The 18,460-nt window shown below is 39.5% G+C and overlaps 1 protein-coding gene across 1 annotated transcript in view; it reads right to left on the minus strand.

Annotated features, from left to right (window-relative positions):
- The window catches only part of Cntnap4 (contactin associated protein family member 4), a 295,010-nt gene that overhangs the window by 241,633 nt on the left and 34,917 nt on the right, over positions 1 to 18,460 (minus strand). Inside the window, 1 exon segment of the mRNA XM_052166567.1 lies at positions 7,608 to 7,718. Within this exon segment, the coding sequence (XP_052022527.1) occupies positions 7,608 to 7,718 (111 nt within the window).

The following is an 18,460-nucleotide window of genomic DNA, read 5'->3' on the forward strand; positions in this document are numbered from 1 at the left end:
TGACTTTTTTCCTCTCTCTGAGAGAGAATGTCAGATCTGTCTTAAATGTGTTTGGAAGAATTCCCATTTGAGCACTTGTTAGCTTGGAGTTCTCTTTGTTGGGACATTTTAATTATGTGTCGATTCTCTTCATGAGACAGAGGATTTCTTTTTCTGTAATTTTTTTGAATGCAATTTCATAAGACTATGTTTTCTAAATTTCTCAATCTTAGTTTAGTTTTTGTTTGGGTGTGGAATGCATGAGAAAGCCAGAAGAGGGCCCTGGATTTCCTGGAGCTGGAGTCATGGTTGGTCATGAACTACCAACTGTGGGGTGCTGGGAACCAAACTCAGGTCTGCTAGAAGAGCAGCAAGTGTTCCTTGTCCCTGAGCTGTCTCTCCAGCATACTTCTTTTATTACTTTTGATCTGATCTGTTAGATGTTTTTGTTTTAATTTCTTCACAAGGCTACTTAGATGGCTTCTTCATATTTAGCCTTTCTTTCTTCTTAATTTGCAATTAAGGATGTCAGTTTTTGTCTAAGTGGCTCCTCACAAGTTTGACTTACAGTGTTTGTCATCCTTGAGCAAGAATGATTGCTGATCTCCATTGAGATTACTGTTTGAGGAGTGCAGTAATTAAATTCCACACCTTTCTGGATTTTAAGTATTTTTTAATTAATGATTTCCAGCTAATTCCACTGTAGCTGGGCACTTACTCTCCATGATTTCAACCCTTTGAGATTTATTAAAACACTATTCTTTATGACACCACATAAATTTAGGTAAATAGCCTAGGTATACTTGACAAGAATGTGTGTCCTCCAGTTGTTGGAGACACTATATAAATATAAATCATATTTGCCTATTTTACTAAATTTATTCATTTTCTATATCTATCCTTTGTAATTTCAATAATATCTCCCTAGCTTGTATATCAAACAACTAGACAGAGAGAGACCATAGCAATAAGCCCCCTGCAATCTGCATTTCTACTTATAGATTTTTTTTACAACTCCTTCATGTATGTAATACTTCATTATTTGGTATGAAAAGTGGCTGAGACACTATCAAACATTTCCCATCTCTCCAGGAATGCTGCCCATAAAGGAGGGCTCAGTGGGTTTTTCTCAGATACATCAAGCTGTTTGCAATTTCTGTTTGGTTCACTAGCTTCTAGAAATACGACAAAATCCATGTCGTGAGGCCCTAACCGCCAATGTGATAGCAGTTAGAGATGAAGTCTTTAGGAGATGTAGATGAGAGTAGAGGGTGGGGCCTGCATTATGTGGTTGGTACTCTCACAACTAGCACAAGATGGAGAGATGGTGCTCTGCCCGTGTGCTTGCATCCAGGAAGCACCTTAAAAGGCAAACAGAAGGCAGCCAATAGAAAATCAGAAGCAAGGTCCCCAAGAGACAATAAATCTGTCTCTTCATTCTTGCACTTCCAAACCTTAGAATTAGGGGAAATAGATGTCGATAGATCCACGTGATCTGTGCTATTTTAGTATAGCAGTCTTAAAAGAAACCTAACTTTTCCAAATTAATTATTTTCCCAAGCCAGACACCTACTAGAGTGGGTACCTTTGATTTGGAAGTAAATCTGTCAAGAGAGTCTGGGCTGTGTGGGGGATCTTCTCTTGACATCAATGGATTTCTAACACACCCTGCCCCTGCTTTGTCTTCAAGCTTACCATTTTCTCCTCACAGCTACCCCCCTGACACATGCATCCCTTGTACCTCAGTCATTGGCTACAGCTGTGTTTCTGAGAGGACCCAACTTGATATATCCATCCACATTAAATGCTGCTGCTCACTACTGACAAAGGCAGATGGGCTGAAGTGATTAAGAGTACTTGTTGCCTAAACAGAGGACTAGAGTTCAGTGGCCAGCACCCACTTTAGGTAGTTCACAGCTGGTGGTAATTCTAGGTCCAAGGAATGAGATGCCTTCTTCTGATCTCTGTGGGCACATGTGTATGTACACCAACCCATATGCAAACACGGAGAAACACACAATTAAGGAAACAAAATAAAGATTCAGACATGCACTAAAAGAATGCAAGTTATATACCGGTGATTATTATCAACCTCACAAATTTATTTTAATTGAACAAACTGGAGACAACTTATCAGTTTGAGTGGGATCATATTTATATCATGAATTTCTTCATCTTATGAAAGTTCAAGGCATCTTTTAAGCCAAGAACATCCTGTGTCTCCTAGTTTGAAGGACTTAGAAGGACAATCTGCTTTAAGACATTCCCCTTACCTTCTTAACTGTGTTTCAAAGATTTTTATTTTTAAATGAATTCTGACAAAAGCATGCTTTGCCAAAAGGTACACTTGGGGCTGGAGAAATGACTCTGCTCCTAAAGTGCTTACATGCATGCAGACTTGAGTCAGGATCCTTAGCACTTAAGTGAGAAGCCAGGTGCAGTAGCACACATCTATAATCCCAAGGCTGGAAGACAGAGACTGGAGGATGTCTGGGTTTACTGAGCAGTCAGCATTGCCAAATCTGTTAGCTCCAGTGAAGACATTCTCTCCGAAAAATAAACTGGAGACTGACTGAGAAAGATAGCCAATATTTGCCTCCGACCTCCACACTAGGTGCACACACATGCACACACACATGTGTGTACATGCATGAACAAATGCACCCACAGAACCCAAGCATACAACATGCACACTATTTTAGAATATGGAGATACTCAAATCCAATCTCATACATTTACAGGTAGAAAGAGAGAGCTGATGTCATTCCCCAAGGCCACGCAGGATTTACTACTATGGTGTAGAGCTCTGGATTCCCAAGCCAGAGCTTTGTATCACCATAAATTACTTACGATTGGCGACTTGACACATCTGCTCAAATGGAATTATGGGGTTGATTTAGAGCTAGAGAATGTGTGCCTCTTGGCAGACAAGGACATTGGAAGAAAAGAAAAAAAGGGGTACCAGGATAGGGAGAGGGGAAAATGTCCTTACACAAGGAGACCCAGAAGAGATGGAAACATTTGAAGTATGCAGAAAACCAAATGGTCACAAGACAGCCATCTCTGGTGTGTCAAATGAACTGATACAATAATAGAAGTGGTTATATATATATATATTTTTTTTTTCCTTTGCTTTAATGAAAAAAAGATATGGGCATATCAAGATACAAAAGATGTAAATCTTCACTCATTTCTATTTCACCTTCTCAAGGCCAGTGTATAAAATATAATCTGTAAGCATAAGTGACACACCACAGACCATAAAATTGATCTTGAACTTTATTCTCCAAACCATTATCAAAGTGTGAATCTCTTAGTAAAGCTTTTGTTTTTAATTCATAAACCAATTTCAATTTCTTTTTTTAAAAAACATAAAAGCATAACTATTCTAAATTAAGCCATCACATCACCAAGCTGGCTGACGCTGACCAAAGATGCACAGGAAAGAATGTTCTATCTTTACTTCAATCTCATTAAATATATACAAAATATAACTATGATTCTCCGACACTACTTTACAATTAATCAGGAACAAGTTGTTCTCTCCTAGGAGACTTGTGTGGACTTCTGTATTCCCTGAAATTATTTTGTGTACATTTGTGCATATATTTGGTCTTGTTAAGTGTGTGTAATGTGATTAATCCAAGGACTCCGCTTAGAACCTGGTTAACATTGCTCCAGCCTTCGTTTCTGAAATCCATTTAGCCACACTTCTGCACTGCCATCATTTTCAACAAGGCCAACAATGTCATCTCACCAATACTGTGACACTGTTAACCCTATTCCTCCTGTAGGAGATTTAAAGGACAAAGGCTAAATATCTTTCCCATCCTTAAATGAGTAAGAGGTGGCTGTGATTTAAGCCCAAGGATACTGAATCAATCTCTGAGTGTCTAATCATAGTTGCTCTTTGCCTAAAATTCTATTATCCTCTGGAGAAAGCTAAAGAGACACAGGGTAGAGAGCAGAAGTTCTGATGTCTAGGAAACTTGTGTCCTGAGACTCTAAGGTAACTTGTGACCCAACCATTCAGGGATTTCTTTGAGTTTAAGTTCTTGTGTCTCAGCATTATGAACTGTAAGTCTGGATTCCAAGGGAAGGGAATGGGAGGGGAGAGAGGGGGAGAAGAGGAGAGTGAAAGTAAGATGGACATAGATGAGGGAAGGGGGAGGGGAGGAAGGGAAAGAGAAAGGAGAGGAAAGAAAAGGAGAAGAGAAGATAGGAGAAGGAGAGAGAAGGGGCCATATTAGAGATAATTAGAACACAGGGCAGAAAATTATCCATAGCCAATAAAATATCATGTGGCAGAGCCTATATGAGTCTGACGGTGCAAAATTCTTACAGTTCCATGTGTCAAAGCCTTTCTTGGCATGTTAGAGTCTGAAGTGATGGGGAAGAAGATGGTCCAGAAGAGAATACTACAATAGTTTTTACTCTACATTAATCTCTACAAGCTTCCCCTAAGAGTGCAAAGTCAGCCACTGAAGTTCATGAGCCTCATCTCTACCCACAGACCTCAGGTGCATTCCAGACCCAGCCATCTGTGCTGAGGCTCACCTTCCCTTAGGCTTCAAATTATTCAACTCTGTGCATAATTCACTTCTAATTTATCAGCTGCCATCTGAGGCATTGACTATTAAATATATTAATATTATTATTTTAGAATAAAATAAGTATAAAGAATTCTATGCAGCATCTTTAACAACAAGAAACACTGGTTACTTGGATAACATCTCAGGGGACCCATCTTTCTAAGTAAAGATGTTATGTCCTGAATATCTGCAATAAAGAACTTGGGGTCTTTACTTAAATACTGTAAGTTGTATGCAGATAGGAACAATGATTTAGGGCAGAAAGAATAGCCACACAATTCTGCAAGGTATGTTAGAATAATCCATCTCAGAGTAGACAGAGAATGGGAGTTACCTCTGTCAGTTCATCATGTAAATAATTTCTCTACATACAGATATCTGATTTTAACAACAAATCTTACATCAGTGAGAAAATGTTGCTTATTTAGCATAGAAAGACTGTTGTGGTAAGAAAACTAACAATAAACAGGCACAAACACATATTATTCTTTTAGCAACAGTAAATATTCTGGTCTTACAGCCTTGATCATGAAGCAATCTGGTACACTTTAACACAGCACAAGGGTTTACATCCCTGTGTTGAAATTATTTTTGCTGTATACAATCACTGGACTCATGGCTTATTGCTTTGGCTATATTCACAAGCCTACTGCTTTGCAAAGGATCCATCTCATGAAACCATATGACCAGATGAACTAAATTACACCCATGGCTATCATTGTAAGGACTATTGTGTATTCTTTTGGAGAAGACAATTCAGCTCAGACTCTCCGGTCAGGATCCTACTTATTTAGTCAGCAAAATCCATGATATTTCTCACCCACAGCAGGGCACTACATGGGTCATTGCTCATTCCCTGCCTGACCAGTTCTTCTGATTTCTCAGAAAAGACTTATCTTTGTCTGTCAAAGGAACTTTTGGGTAGCTTGGCTGAACACCTCTTCCAACCTGAGCTACATACTAGAAGGAGCATTCAAGTAAAATAAGTAATATATAGGCTTTAATAAATCACTCAAAATCTGACATTCCTTTATGAACACTTCATGTAATTAATAGAGAAAAAAAGCAAATCTAAATAAAAAAAAAAAGAAAAATGTAATCAAGTAGGTTGACAACCAGCAAGAGATAATTAAAATGATCCTGTTTTGTTTCTTGGTTTCATTAACATGCAAATGAGATTCATGAAGTTTGATATTGTGTTTCAGCAAGAGCCATAGAAACAAATTAAGAATGAAAATGAGTCCCACCGATGGAGACTCCTGTTGAGTATATAAATTAATGAAAACTATGATTGCATCCAATTAATAAAATATAATTCTGTGATTTATCAGGTCTCAAAAATGAAATAAAGCTTCATAGATAAATTAAATTTTGTTTCTTTTTAGGTGGACCCCATTCTGTGAATGCCTTGAAGATTTAAGGAAAGGGCAGTAAATGTTAAACTCCACTTCACTTTTAAAAGCACATGGTAGAGACCTTGCTTTCAAGTCAAAGTGTTGTAGAAATGATATCCCTGCTAGGAGAGACTTGGTGCAGGATCTAGAATAGTGGTTCTCAGACATCCTAATGCTTCCACGTGTGGTGACCCCCAACCATAAAATTATTTTTTTTTGCTACTTCATAACTGTCATTTTGCTACTCCTATGAATAATAATGTAAATGTGTGATATGCAACCCCCAAAGATTCTCAAGCCACAAGTTTAGAACCACAGGTTTAGAATGTTTGGGGGGGGGGGGAAGCCAAGTGCTTCCACAGTCAGAGATCCAGAATGGCAAATAGGAAGAGACAGTGACCAAAATCTTAGGCTACAATGTACATATAAACAGAGAAGCATGGTTAGATCCAAGGGTCCCATGTCACCCACTGAATACAAAGATCTTGCAGTTCTTCTCCATTGACACCTTCACTCTTACAAACACCAAAGTACATAACTCAAGTAATATAATATGAAACTTGAACTATGTCAAAAATCATGCAAACGCCTCTATAGTCATTGGAACTGAGTAATATATAATGTATACCAGCATTCTTGCGCTCTTCTCTCTTTCTCTCTCTCTCTCTCTTTCTCTCTCTCTCTCTCTTTCTCTCTCTCTCTCTCTCTCACACACACACACACCTCCATGCATGCACCCATGCACTCTCATACACTCTCACATACACACTCACATTGTTATGTTCAAAGTTCCATATACTCCAACTCAAGCAACAACAATACCAACAACATCAATAATATTAACAGCAAGGAGTAGATTTTGCAGTGGTGGAAAAGGCGATAACACATGGCTTGCAAAACATGAGTTGCTGGGAGTCTGTATATCTATCTGTTAAAATGGCTTCCCATTTGTCAGTATGTCCCTGCAACGTTTGTGCTGATGTCTTTTACCTCTATATATTAAAGAATGTAACCACAGTGACGCTGTCATTTAGCACATGGTTGTCTCTTGTATGTCCTGCGAGTGAATTATCTCTAATTGTCTTCCCTTTCCTGGAATAATATGCCAGCCATCGAGCCCAACCAACATAAGAGACAATAAACAACCGAAACTGGCTATTCCTCAAGGGGCTGAAAGCTTCCTGAAGCTCTTGATCCTCAGAGAAAGCCATGTCAACCACATCAAGAATTACACAAACTGAAGGATTACTATTTTTAGGTATGTAGTGTGCTTTAAAATGACTTCTTGCAGACTTCTTTAACTTGAAATAGGAAGGCAATTAAGTTCCCATCATTTCTGTATTCGTAATGATTGCAAATCATGGCAAAAATATTTACTTTATAAGATACATAAAAAAAATTTACCAGACTGAAGAGGACAAAATTCTTTGGTTGTTAAAATGATAATAGAGAGTTTTCAGATAGGGTGCGTTTCTTTGCCTTTCCTGATTGGAAGCCACATGTCACATCGATGTGTGATCACCATTGACCTGTTTCGACATTCACTTCTTTTCACAGCATATCCCTTGCACTGATTTGATTAAGAAAATAGAAAATTCACAAGCTTCATTACCAGCCAAAGGGCAGGGGAGAGCAGACTTACCATCTCTTCGATTCAGCCTTGCGAATCCAGGACCATGACTGCTGGAGAGCTCAGAAGAACTGCTGAAGGATGCCTGAGGCAAGGCAGACACCAGGGGCTCATCACAGTCATCTGCCAGGAGAGAAAATGCCGCATTCCAGTGAGCACAGAGCTGACAGTTCTCTTCAAATCAATAGACACAACAAATAAACACAACATCAAAAGGAGACTCTAAGCCATGCACAGTGCCATGTGCCTGTAATCCTACTGCACAGCAGGAAGGCAGAGGATGATCCAAGGTCATTCTCAGCTATACAGTGAGTTCAAAACCAGCCTGAGCTATGGGAAACTCTATCTTAAAGTAAGCAAATAAACAGACCTAGATTCTCTAGAAATATGCCTATCATGTATGCAGCATGCCGCTGAAAGTCTGGCAAGCTCAATAAAAACTAGAAAACAACTAAGAGACAGGAGATTATAGAAATAAAGATAGAAGACATTGTGAAATTATAAAATAAAACGTTGAGATCAGAAGGGTTGTTTTAAAATTTGTTTAGCATGAGCAGAAAGATATATAAATTTAACTGTTAAAATTAAGAAAGTTTGTGGGTTTAGTGGCACACACCTATCACCCTGGGAGCTTGGGAAGATGCAGCATAAAGATCTCAAGGTCAAAGCCCAAGCTGAGCTAGGAAGGGAACTCAAGGAAACCTAGTTAAGTTAATATGTCCCTATCTCAAATTAAAGCAGAAAGGGTGCTGGGCATGTCATTCAGTGGTAGAGTGCTTGCTTAGCTTGTGAAAAGCCCTGAGTTCATTCTCAAGTACCACAAAATACAAAGAATCTATAGTTTCTATTTAGTGGAGGAAAAAGTACAAAATGTATAAAGTTCATAGACAAGAAACAAACGAGCCATGGATGCCTCTATAACCACATAAAAGTTTGTTGGGATATTTAGAACCATGTAGAACATATGAAAGAACATATTTAAAGATGAAAAATATATGAAAATATGTATGAAGAACTCAGTGAAACAGTATTCGGCAAAACCAGAACGGGGAAGTGGGAAGGGGTGGGTGGGAGGACAGGGGAAGAGAAGGGGGCTTACGGGACTTTCGGGGAGTGGGGGGGCTAGAAAAGGGAAATCATTTGAAATGTAAATAAATTATATCAAATTAAAAAAAAAGAAAAAAAAGTATAAACCAAGATATCATTAGTATCCTGAATATAAAAAGCATTTTAAATGAAGAAAAATAAAACACCTCCCATTTGGTTAGAAAGCACACCAGAAACGTGGTTTGAGCCTTGGCCAGAGACCATGCAGCTGTACAGAAGCCATGCAAATTGATACTCAAACTTAAGAAACATCAGAACTACTAGTAGATAGTACTTTCTAAGTAATTGAATGGATGAACTGGACAGGGCCCAAAAAGGCCAAAGGATCAGGAGCATGTGGATCTCAAGAAATCCCACCACACTACTTATGAGAAAACAATGTGAGCAACTATTTGGCAAAAACAAGCAGCCATAAGCTTGTACATTTGAACTTCAGCATATCCCACATTCTGCTAGTGCTATTAGGAGCAAGGGTCTCCAGGAATGGCTTACCCATGAAGAACAACAGTCTCAAAAAACCTTGAGTATTACAAGAATGATAGACACATGCTAATAGCTTTCATGGCCCAGCAAAAGGACAAATACTCCATTTGAGTACAGACTCAGCATTCCTACATGGAGAGAATCACAACCCTTATAACAGCAAAGGACCATCCACAATCCGAAGAACTCACAAGTGGAATTGTGATTCACAGTAAAATAATACACAGCAATGAAACTGTACTAGAGCAATACAAGAAGGATAGTTCTCAAGAATAGAACTTTTAGTGGAAAACTTGAGTTATAACAGCATAGTATACCTGTGAATTTGGAGATTCTTAAATTGCAAAGCTTAATAATATGTCGTTTGAAAGCATACATGATGTTTCATTCCACTAAGAAAATGAATGAAACTCTAAAACTTCAGGATTGTTTATGCCTGTGGGGTTGACTCAAGATGAGGAAAAAACCCCTAGGGTGGAACTGCCTAAGGTCGAAGTCTGAACGTTGATGACACCTTCAAAAGATTCCATTTTGTCATAAAACTTTATAAATACACAAGCACAGGCATATATTCATATACCTGTGCGGATCTGAGGCTCTATTAAAGTAGAGGCAAGTCTCCATTTATTTATCTTAAGTGTGTATCATATAGTCTCTCTGTGTGCATAATAATGGGAGGGGATTCCACGTGCATGCATGCATATGGAGGCCAAAGCACAACTTCTGGTATCATTCTGTCCCTGCGCTCTCCTTGGAGTTACTGATGAGTTAGGCTCGCTGGCTAACGAAGCCCTAGAGTTCAACCTGTCTCTATGCCCCCAGTGCTGGGATTACAAGTGTTCACCATCTCACCCAGCTTTTGTATGTGGCTTCAGGGGAATCAGATCCTCAAGCTTGCTTGGCAAGAAATGTTACAGACTCATCTATCTCTCCAGCCCCACATACATTGCTTTTAATATTAAAAAAACAAAGTACAAAGAATAATGTAACAATAAAATAAGGTTTGCTTTGATAGCCATACACGCTTAATTTATTCTGCAGATGCTTCAAAAGGGCTTTCTTTACTCTTTTTGAATTCTGAAGTTTATTCTTACCTTTGCTTTACTCAGAAAAAAAATTTCATATTTAGTATTTTTACACATCTTGGTCATGTAAAAGCACATAGTGTTATTGTCTCAAATGTTTCCTATGGCAGTAATTTAATTTAAATTGATTCAAAAATTATCCGGAGTCACCTGAAATGTAACAAAGTTCTTCCTTCCTGGAATATAGCTTGCTCTTGGGTGACTTCCACAAGAATTTGCCCCGTGTGGCCATGTGCTTCTTGTATTTTTTTGAGGTTTATGTGTTTGTTCTTTGGGATTTTACTTGGTGTTAACCATTAGACCATGGCCTCACACATGCAAGGCTAGTGCTCTACTGACTGAGCGGCATTGCTAGCCCCCAGCCCCGCACTTGGTTTCTAAAGATTATCTTATTTTCATGTAAAGCTCATTTTTTTTCTTCCTTTGTACCTTAAATTCTCTAGCTGACTCTTAAGGAAGACAGGTTCTCGCATGTCTATTGATTAGCTTAAGTGCTAACACCAGCCAATCTAGTTGTTAAGTCAAGTACGAAGGGGTGTAGACATTAAAAGACTTATAACCCTTAGAGTGTTGGGGTGGGGGGGATCTGTACCCAATTAGACAAGCAACAACCAGAATGCTTTAATATACTGTGGGAGCTAAGGTGTGTGTGTGTGTGTGTGTGTGTGTACACAGAAGTGCATTGTGTACACGTAGGAAGGGTGCATGTGTGTGTGTGTGTGTGTGTGTGTGTGTGTGTGTGTGTGTGTGTTCACTGATACTGATGTGCTCTTGGGTCATTATTAGTATGCAAGTGTGTGATGCAAAAGACTGTTTAACTGCTTCTCAAATCAATTATGCAGATCAGAATCGATTCTGTGAATGTAAAATGGGCTACTGCTGCAGTCACTCTGGAAGGTATATATTTATTGCCCATTCATTTTTGTCAACTGTAAACTGAGAATCCATATTGTTTCACTTTTAGGTTGAAGAAGGGGCCAACTTTCCTGTTCACTGAGAGAGGGACAGGTAAACACAACGAGGTAGATCCTGGAAGGTATGGCTGGGAAAGTTTGGGTCAAGTTCTAGTTGACCTTCCCATGACCTGACATTATTCTTTACCACAAGCCTACACATCCTTCTCTTAAGCTACTGTATGCTTTCCTAGAAATAGAGTTGTTTATTCTTTTCCATGTTAAAAAAAGTGACACTGCATGCTTTCCTGAGAACTTAGAACATTTCATACACACAGTAACTGACCTTTATTCTTTGCCATTTAGATACCAATATTAATAACTTATCAATAAAGTCGTAGAGTCACAAAAGCTTGCCTCGAGGTCCTATCTTGCTGTAGTAGAATGCTGATATTTACAAATGGAGTTGGGGCAGGAAATCAAGTATACACAAATCATAACATATTAGTATGATCATAATGACCATTTCTTCAAGTTTTGTTGTTTGAATGTTGTAGAGCATCATGGCAGCAGGAATAAAACATGTCTGGAGAGTTGTTCTCTCAAGCTCAGGGTTTCCCATTCTATCTACTTATTACCTATCTGATTGTCAAGAGTTTGACAGAAAGAGATGAAGCCCTGGGGCAGCAGTGATGAGTCAGAAGTGAAGTAACAGGGCATTTCCCTGTGGGTATTAATGGAATGAAACTGTTGATTACAAATAAGGGCTTCCTGTGAGTTTAATTCCAGACAATGGGTTTTCTCAGATTGCACTAGCAAAATGAGTTCTGTACTATTGACACCAAGGGACAATGTTTCAGATCAAAGACTTTCTCAACCAGTGTGGGTGGACTGCAGCTCTAGGTGATTCTTGGAAAAACCCGATGGCATGTGATCCCTGGCTGTTTGAGGCAGGGTCCTCCTGGCAGCCAGTAGATCAGAAGCAGAGATGCTCCTCTACCCACTGCAGTACATAGGGCATCACTCTGCAGAATTTTCTCCAATATCCCAGTGGTGCTGAGGATAGAAAACAGTATTCCAGATTCAAATCCTAGCCTTCTGCCTGAGCAGTCTCTCAGCTGGTACCATCCAGCTTCCTCTCATATTTCACCATGAATAGAACTCTAATTAGCAGCATTTCTGCATTTGAATAAAGAGCTTTCAGAATATATATGCATTGAGTATATATGCATTAAATTCTATAAGGGGTTACATTAGCTTAACCCAAAACTATGGTTTTTGTTATTCAGTACTACATCAGATCATCAATAGCACCCTGGTCCCTTCACTGACAGTAATACTGCTGGCAAAAAAAAAAAAAAAAAAAAAAAATGAAAGAGTGAAAATGTCATGGGGTGAGATGGTTGATGTGTTGACTATAAGAATATGATAATGTAGTTGCCAAACAATTTAGGGAAGCTTTCAGAATTCAAAATGGTAGTGGAGCATGTTGGGATAGTGTTGGATAGTTCTATTAGAAAAAAAACATTATTCTGCTTTTCCAAAATGATGATACATTACTGGGCATTTGAAAAACTTGCAGGAGGATTTCTGCTTTTACCTTGATATCAGTTGGAAGTAGTAATGTGGGGTTTAGTCTTTTCGTTAAAAAAATAAATTTACACATTGATGACATTTAGACATGTGATGAATTCTGTTGGAATATTGATAATGGGGAAGAAAGTTTTCTAACTTAGCTTGAGACATGTTCACATATACAGGGTACTACATGTACATGTGTGCATGGAGAGTGAAAGAGAGAGAGAAATACTACAGCCTTTAGATAAATAGCTCAGAGAAGTCAGCAGTTGTTCTTTCCATGGGAGAAAAACTTACCTTTGTCATTAAAAAGACAATGATAAATTAGCTCTCCTGCAAGCCGTGTGTGTAAGAACATTCAGTGGTCTCCAGCAAACAACAGTGTAAGCTGTATTGAAAGTATTTTAATACAGCTCGATAGAAAGTAATTTCCTTTTATTTTGCAAAAGGCTTTAATGCATAATTCTCATAAGTAAGTAAAAGCTGTTCGGGTTTTTAATAAAAGTAATTCAATTTTCTTAAGCTGTTTGCAATATTACCTGTACCATGATAATAAGTGTATATTATAGGTGCTTACGTTCTTAGCGTTTTTACATCTTTTTCCTCATTTGGTCCTGACGAATACCCTATGCTGTCCTATTAGATACTGGAGCAATTTTGTTCTGAAAAATACCCTACCTTAAACTGTTAACTACTGGGACAATTGAGGGAAAATAAGACACTGTTAAATAAATCACCCAAAGACACATTACGAGTGAGTGGATCCAGTCTTTACAGTGTCATATCTCCTGTTGTGGGCCAACATGTTGTTGAAAAGAGAATTGGTCATCTAAAACACACATTACAGAAAGTCAGGGCTGATTTGTAAGAACATGCAGCTTATCAGCTGCCGAGAAACCACCTTCCCTCGCATTCTGAAAACCTGCCAAAAATCATTTGTATCCTTGCTAATGAATCAGACAGCCCATGAGGATACTTGTTGGAGACTGGCGTGGGAGAGGGTACGGGAGTGGGAAGCTGGGTTTCTTAAAGGTTCTCTCATACTAGAGGCAGAGATGACTCATTTCAGAGCGAGCTTTGAAAACACTGAATCTTCATTCCTTTGAGGAAATGGATTTCACAGACCGGGACCAAACATTCGATGGACTGTTTTAGGATTAAGGAATGGCCTCTGCCTCAAGAAATCCATATCCTTGAAAAAATATTTATTCTAATCTATATTATTGAAAGCTCATCTACTTGAAATGGAAACCATGAACTAATTTAAAAGATATAGCATATGGTTAGGTTGATGTGTGCTATCAAAAAGTACTCTGAGCAAAGGAAAGATTTCATCCACAACAGTAATATTATTTTGTCACCATAAACCCTAGTTTTTAGCTTCATGAGTTCAGACAGAGTCCAGTTCCCTGACCCGGCCAGATACTTGGCCTCTATCTGTACCTAGTGTGTCTCTGATGTCTGCCCAGTGAGAGACTGGACACGGGAGGTAGGGGGAGGATGGCCAGCCCACATGGAAAACAGAAGCTTCAAAAGCCAGCTTCACAGGCCATCATTAAGCCCTAGGCAGAGTTACAACAAATAACCAGGGCTTGGCAGATCCCAGGCGGGTTCCCTAACCTTTGGTTCTGCTTCCATTGTCAGAGCTGCTCAAGACCAAGTCAGATATTCCTGACCAATCACTTAGGATGCCCTGCCTCTACTTAGCCTAACTCCCCACCCCCACCCCCACCCCCACCCCCACCGCTGTGCCCACACTCACTAATCAGGATCCCCTGGAGCCTCTCTGACTCCTAACACTGTATAGCTTCCCTTGCTTCTGCCTGCCTTTGAGTCTTTCTCTGCCAAGTCCAGATGACAGTAGCTAACTCTTCTGCTACAGCAAACTGCGTATTATCAGCCTCTACTCTGTTGAGGGACATCTGGGTTCTTTCCAGCTTCTGGCTATTATAAATAAGGCTGCTATGAATATAGTGGAGCATGTGTCCTTATTGCACGCTGGAGAATCCTCTGGGTATATGCCAGGAGTGGTATAGCAGGGTTCTCCGGTAGTATTATGTCCAATTTTCTGAGGAACTGCCAAACTGATTTCCAGAGTGGTGATGGCCCTCAACAGAGGAATGGATTCAGAAAATGTGATACATTTACACACTGGAGTACTACTCAGTTATTAAAAAACAATGAATTCATGAAATTCTTAAGCAAATGGATGGGACTAGAAAATATCATCCTGAGTGAGGTAACCCAATTGCAAAAGAACACACATTGTATGCACTCACTGATAAGTGGCTATTAGCCCAGAAGTTTGGAATACCCAAGATACAATTCACAGACCAAATGAAGCTCAAGAAGGAAGAGCAAAGTATGGATAGTCTGGTCCTTCTTAGAATGTGGAAAAAATAACCACAGGAGGAGATACAGAGACTAAGTGTGGAGCAGAGACTGAGGGAAATACCATCTAGGTGGGACTACCCCACCTAGAGATCAGTCCCATATACAGTTACAAAACCCAGATACTATTGTGGATGCCCACAAGGGCTTGCTGACAGGAGTCTGATATAGCTGCCTCCTGGGAGGCTCTGCCGGTGCATGACAAATACAGTGAGGGACATTCTCAGCCAACCATTAAAGTGAGCACAGGGTCCCCAATGGAGAAGCTAGAGAAAGGATCCAAGGAGCTGAAGAGGTTTGCAGTACCATAGAAGGAACAACAATATGAACTACCCAGTACCCCCAGAACTCCCAGGGACTAAACCACCAACCAAAGAGTACACATGGAGGGACCCATGGCTCCAGATGCATAGGCAGCAGAGGATGGCCTTGTTGGACATCAAAGGGAAGAGAGGCCCTCAGTCCTGAGAAGGCTGGATGCCCCAGTATAGGGGAAAGGCAGGGCAGGGAAGCGGGAGTGGGTGGGTTGGTGAGCAAGGGAGGGGGAGGGGTTAGGGGGCTTTTGGAGGAAACCAGGAAAAAGGACATTTGAAATGTAAATAAAGAATATATCTAATTAAAAGAAAAACAGCCTCTGCTCATTCTCATGTGGGCATTCTGTTTATTTCTATTCCAATGAGCTCTGCTCATCTCACCTTCCCAGATATAGCCACCTGTGCGTTCATGAGATACACTAAGGAAAGGCTACCTAAAGTCTGCCGTAAGGATGCCTGCAAGCCTGGGTGTGTTTAATATGCTTAAAAAATGATGGATTTCTGATTTTAGTGTATGTGTTTACATATACACATATGTATCTATCCATGTATATCTGTATAGATACATATGTATACATGTATTATATATGAATATATACTATGAGTATGTGCATATAAACATATCTGTTATGAATTGGCTCCAGGCAGTCTTATCTGGAATAGGTACCTTCAGGGGCTCATCTGAGCCTCAGGGTAGAACCACATGGGAGAGATTTTAAATCTTCCCTGCCTATGCCCCACAGCCAGGCCCATGCTAGCTTGATAACTACTAAAATAGATGTGCAAATTAATTCCTATCTGTTGGGGTATTTTGTTTCTTTCGTAATGTCTTTCTTTATGTTTTACGCTGGTGTTTCATGAGTCTGTTTTAGGCCTGAAGAACCAGCTGTGCTATCACACACTACCTTTCACCCTATGAAGCCATGTGACCTGAGTATACAGACACAGCTATTTTGCAATTACATCATGATCATGGTAGTGGGGGATGTGAATGTTTGAAAGAAAAGTGAAACTGCTATTGGGCTAGAGTAAAAGCAAAATGGCTAAAAGGAGAGATGATATCTTGGTTAAGAGCAGATACTTAAGTATTAAGATAATACTGCTCTTGCAAAGAAGAACCTGGTTCAGTTCCCAGCACCTCTGTTGGGTGGCTCACATCCACCTGTAATTCCAGCCCCAGGGAATCCAATGCCTCTTGCCTTGGAGGGTACCTGTGCTCATTTGTATTTGTGTGTGTGTGTGTGTGTGTGTGTGTGTATGTGTATGCACACGTGTGCGCAGATAGAAGTACACACAATTAAAAATTAAAATAAATCTTTAAATATAAATAAATAAAAGATACCATGTTTAGAAAAGGAAAAAAACGTTGGGGAAAAACAAAGACACAAATGAGACTAAATAAGATCTAACCTTTTCTTATGCAGGTAGTAGAACCAGCGATACCCTGGCTGCTTCTATCTCATCCTTGAACTATTATCTAAAATAACATCTCAGCAAACCTAAACTCTAGCAAGGGTAGTCAACTACAAATTCCTGAGCTTCTCTGAGTATTAATTTGACTTTGATGAGAAAATTAACATTCGCTTGAGGATGGTGGTATTAGATATATTAAAAGGGATAAACATGAGCTTCTATCTGTCAGTCAGTGGCTTAAATTAAAAAAAAACTCTATTGCTGCAATTTAAAACAAGTAAATATTTATCAGTATGTTTGTACAAGCCAAGCTTAAGAGAGATATGCTTCCCAAGTAATTCATGCAGGTAGCAATCTTTAAGTCCCAATGCATTCTCTCCCACAGAAGGAGGGGCAAGCGGAATCCATGGTTGCTAATGCTTGTGGTGTTCACGGGGCAAGCTTTCATGCGGGGGCAAACACTGGCGTGTGCGCTCCAAGTCACAGCCATACTTTAAAGAGCTTTCCCAATTAATCTTCACAAATTAATGGATTAATGGGAAGACAGTTAACTTTTAATGACAGCACAGCCAGAGGCTGATTGATTTTGGAGTTTTAATAGCAACTATTTAAACTCTAGATATTAGGACAAAGAGACCCACAAATCCACCCCAAGAAAAGCAACCAAAGGTGAAAGAGTCAAAGAAGTAATTGTTTTAAAGTCAAGCGAACATCGGCCTTCTAGGAGTCTATGGATTTCACAGAATTTCATCGACAGAGAAGTTGACCACATTCAACACTGCCTCCCGAAGATTAGCAGGGATAACAGAGGAGCAAGCTTGTCTGCGGTTTATTGTGAATGGACTTAAGGTAGAGGCCCACCCCTGCATGAGGAGCTGCAAGAGGGCAAAGGCTACTGACCGAGGGAGGAGCATCTTCCTGCAGGGATGAGGACCCTTCCTTCCCATGTGGTTGCACAATCCCAAGCCATCAGCCCCTGTGCACAAAACTAAATAGGCTTGGTTGTATGTATGTATATCTGTAACAGTAAGAATAATTTGGATGGAGAGGAAGAGAGCCAAGAATGATCCCGATGAAGTTCTCAAAAATAAATTTAGAAATTTAAGATGAGAGAGGGGGAAACAAAGACACCCGGCAGAATGAGTGGATCAAAGATATATGTAAAATATATCTAAATGTATTTAGAAAAATACATTTAGATATATTTTACATATAAAAGATAGTTAATTGTATTTCATACTTAGAGATATTTTCAGTGTATGATATAGTTAGTTAAATATATTTTATATTCAGATAGAGTTAACGTATGCTTGAGATGCTGAAATGCATCACGATTTCCCTCATAAAGGTTTTAGCGATTCATTCTGTTATTTATTCACTCATTCTTCTCCCCATCACACGCACCTTCCTTTGTTTGGTGGGCAGATAAGAAAAACTGGAACTCTACACCTTGTTGGCCAAAGGAGTGAATGACTGCTGACGCGGGGGACATCTCTGCGTGCTGTCACTCCTCGTGATGTCTGAGAATCGTCACTCTTCTTCTCCACGGGTTTCAGAAACATAAATTCATTATCCCATTGCATTTATTTGTGGTCAATTTT

This window comes from Apodemus sylvaticus, chromosome 21 (genome assembly GCF_947179515.1).
Source record: "Apodemus sylvaticus chromosome 21, mApoSyl1.1, whole genome shotgun sequence".
NCBI lineage: Eukaryota > Metazoa > Chordata > Mammalia > Rodentia > Muridae > Apodemus > Apodemus sylvaticus.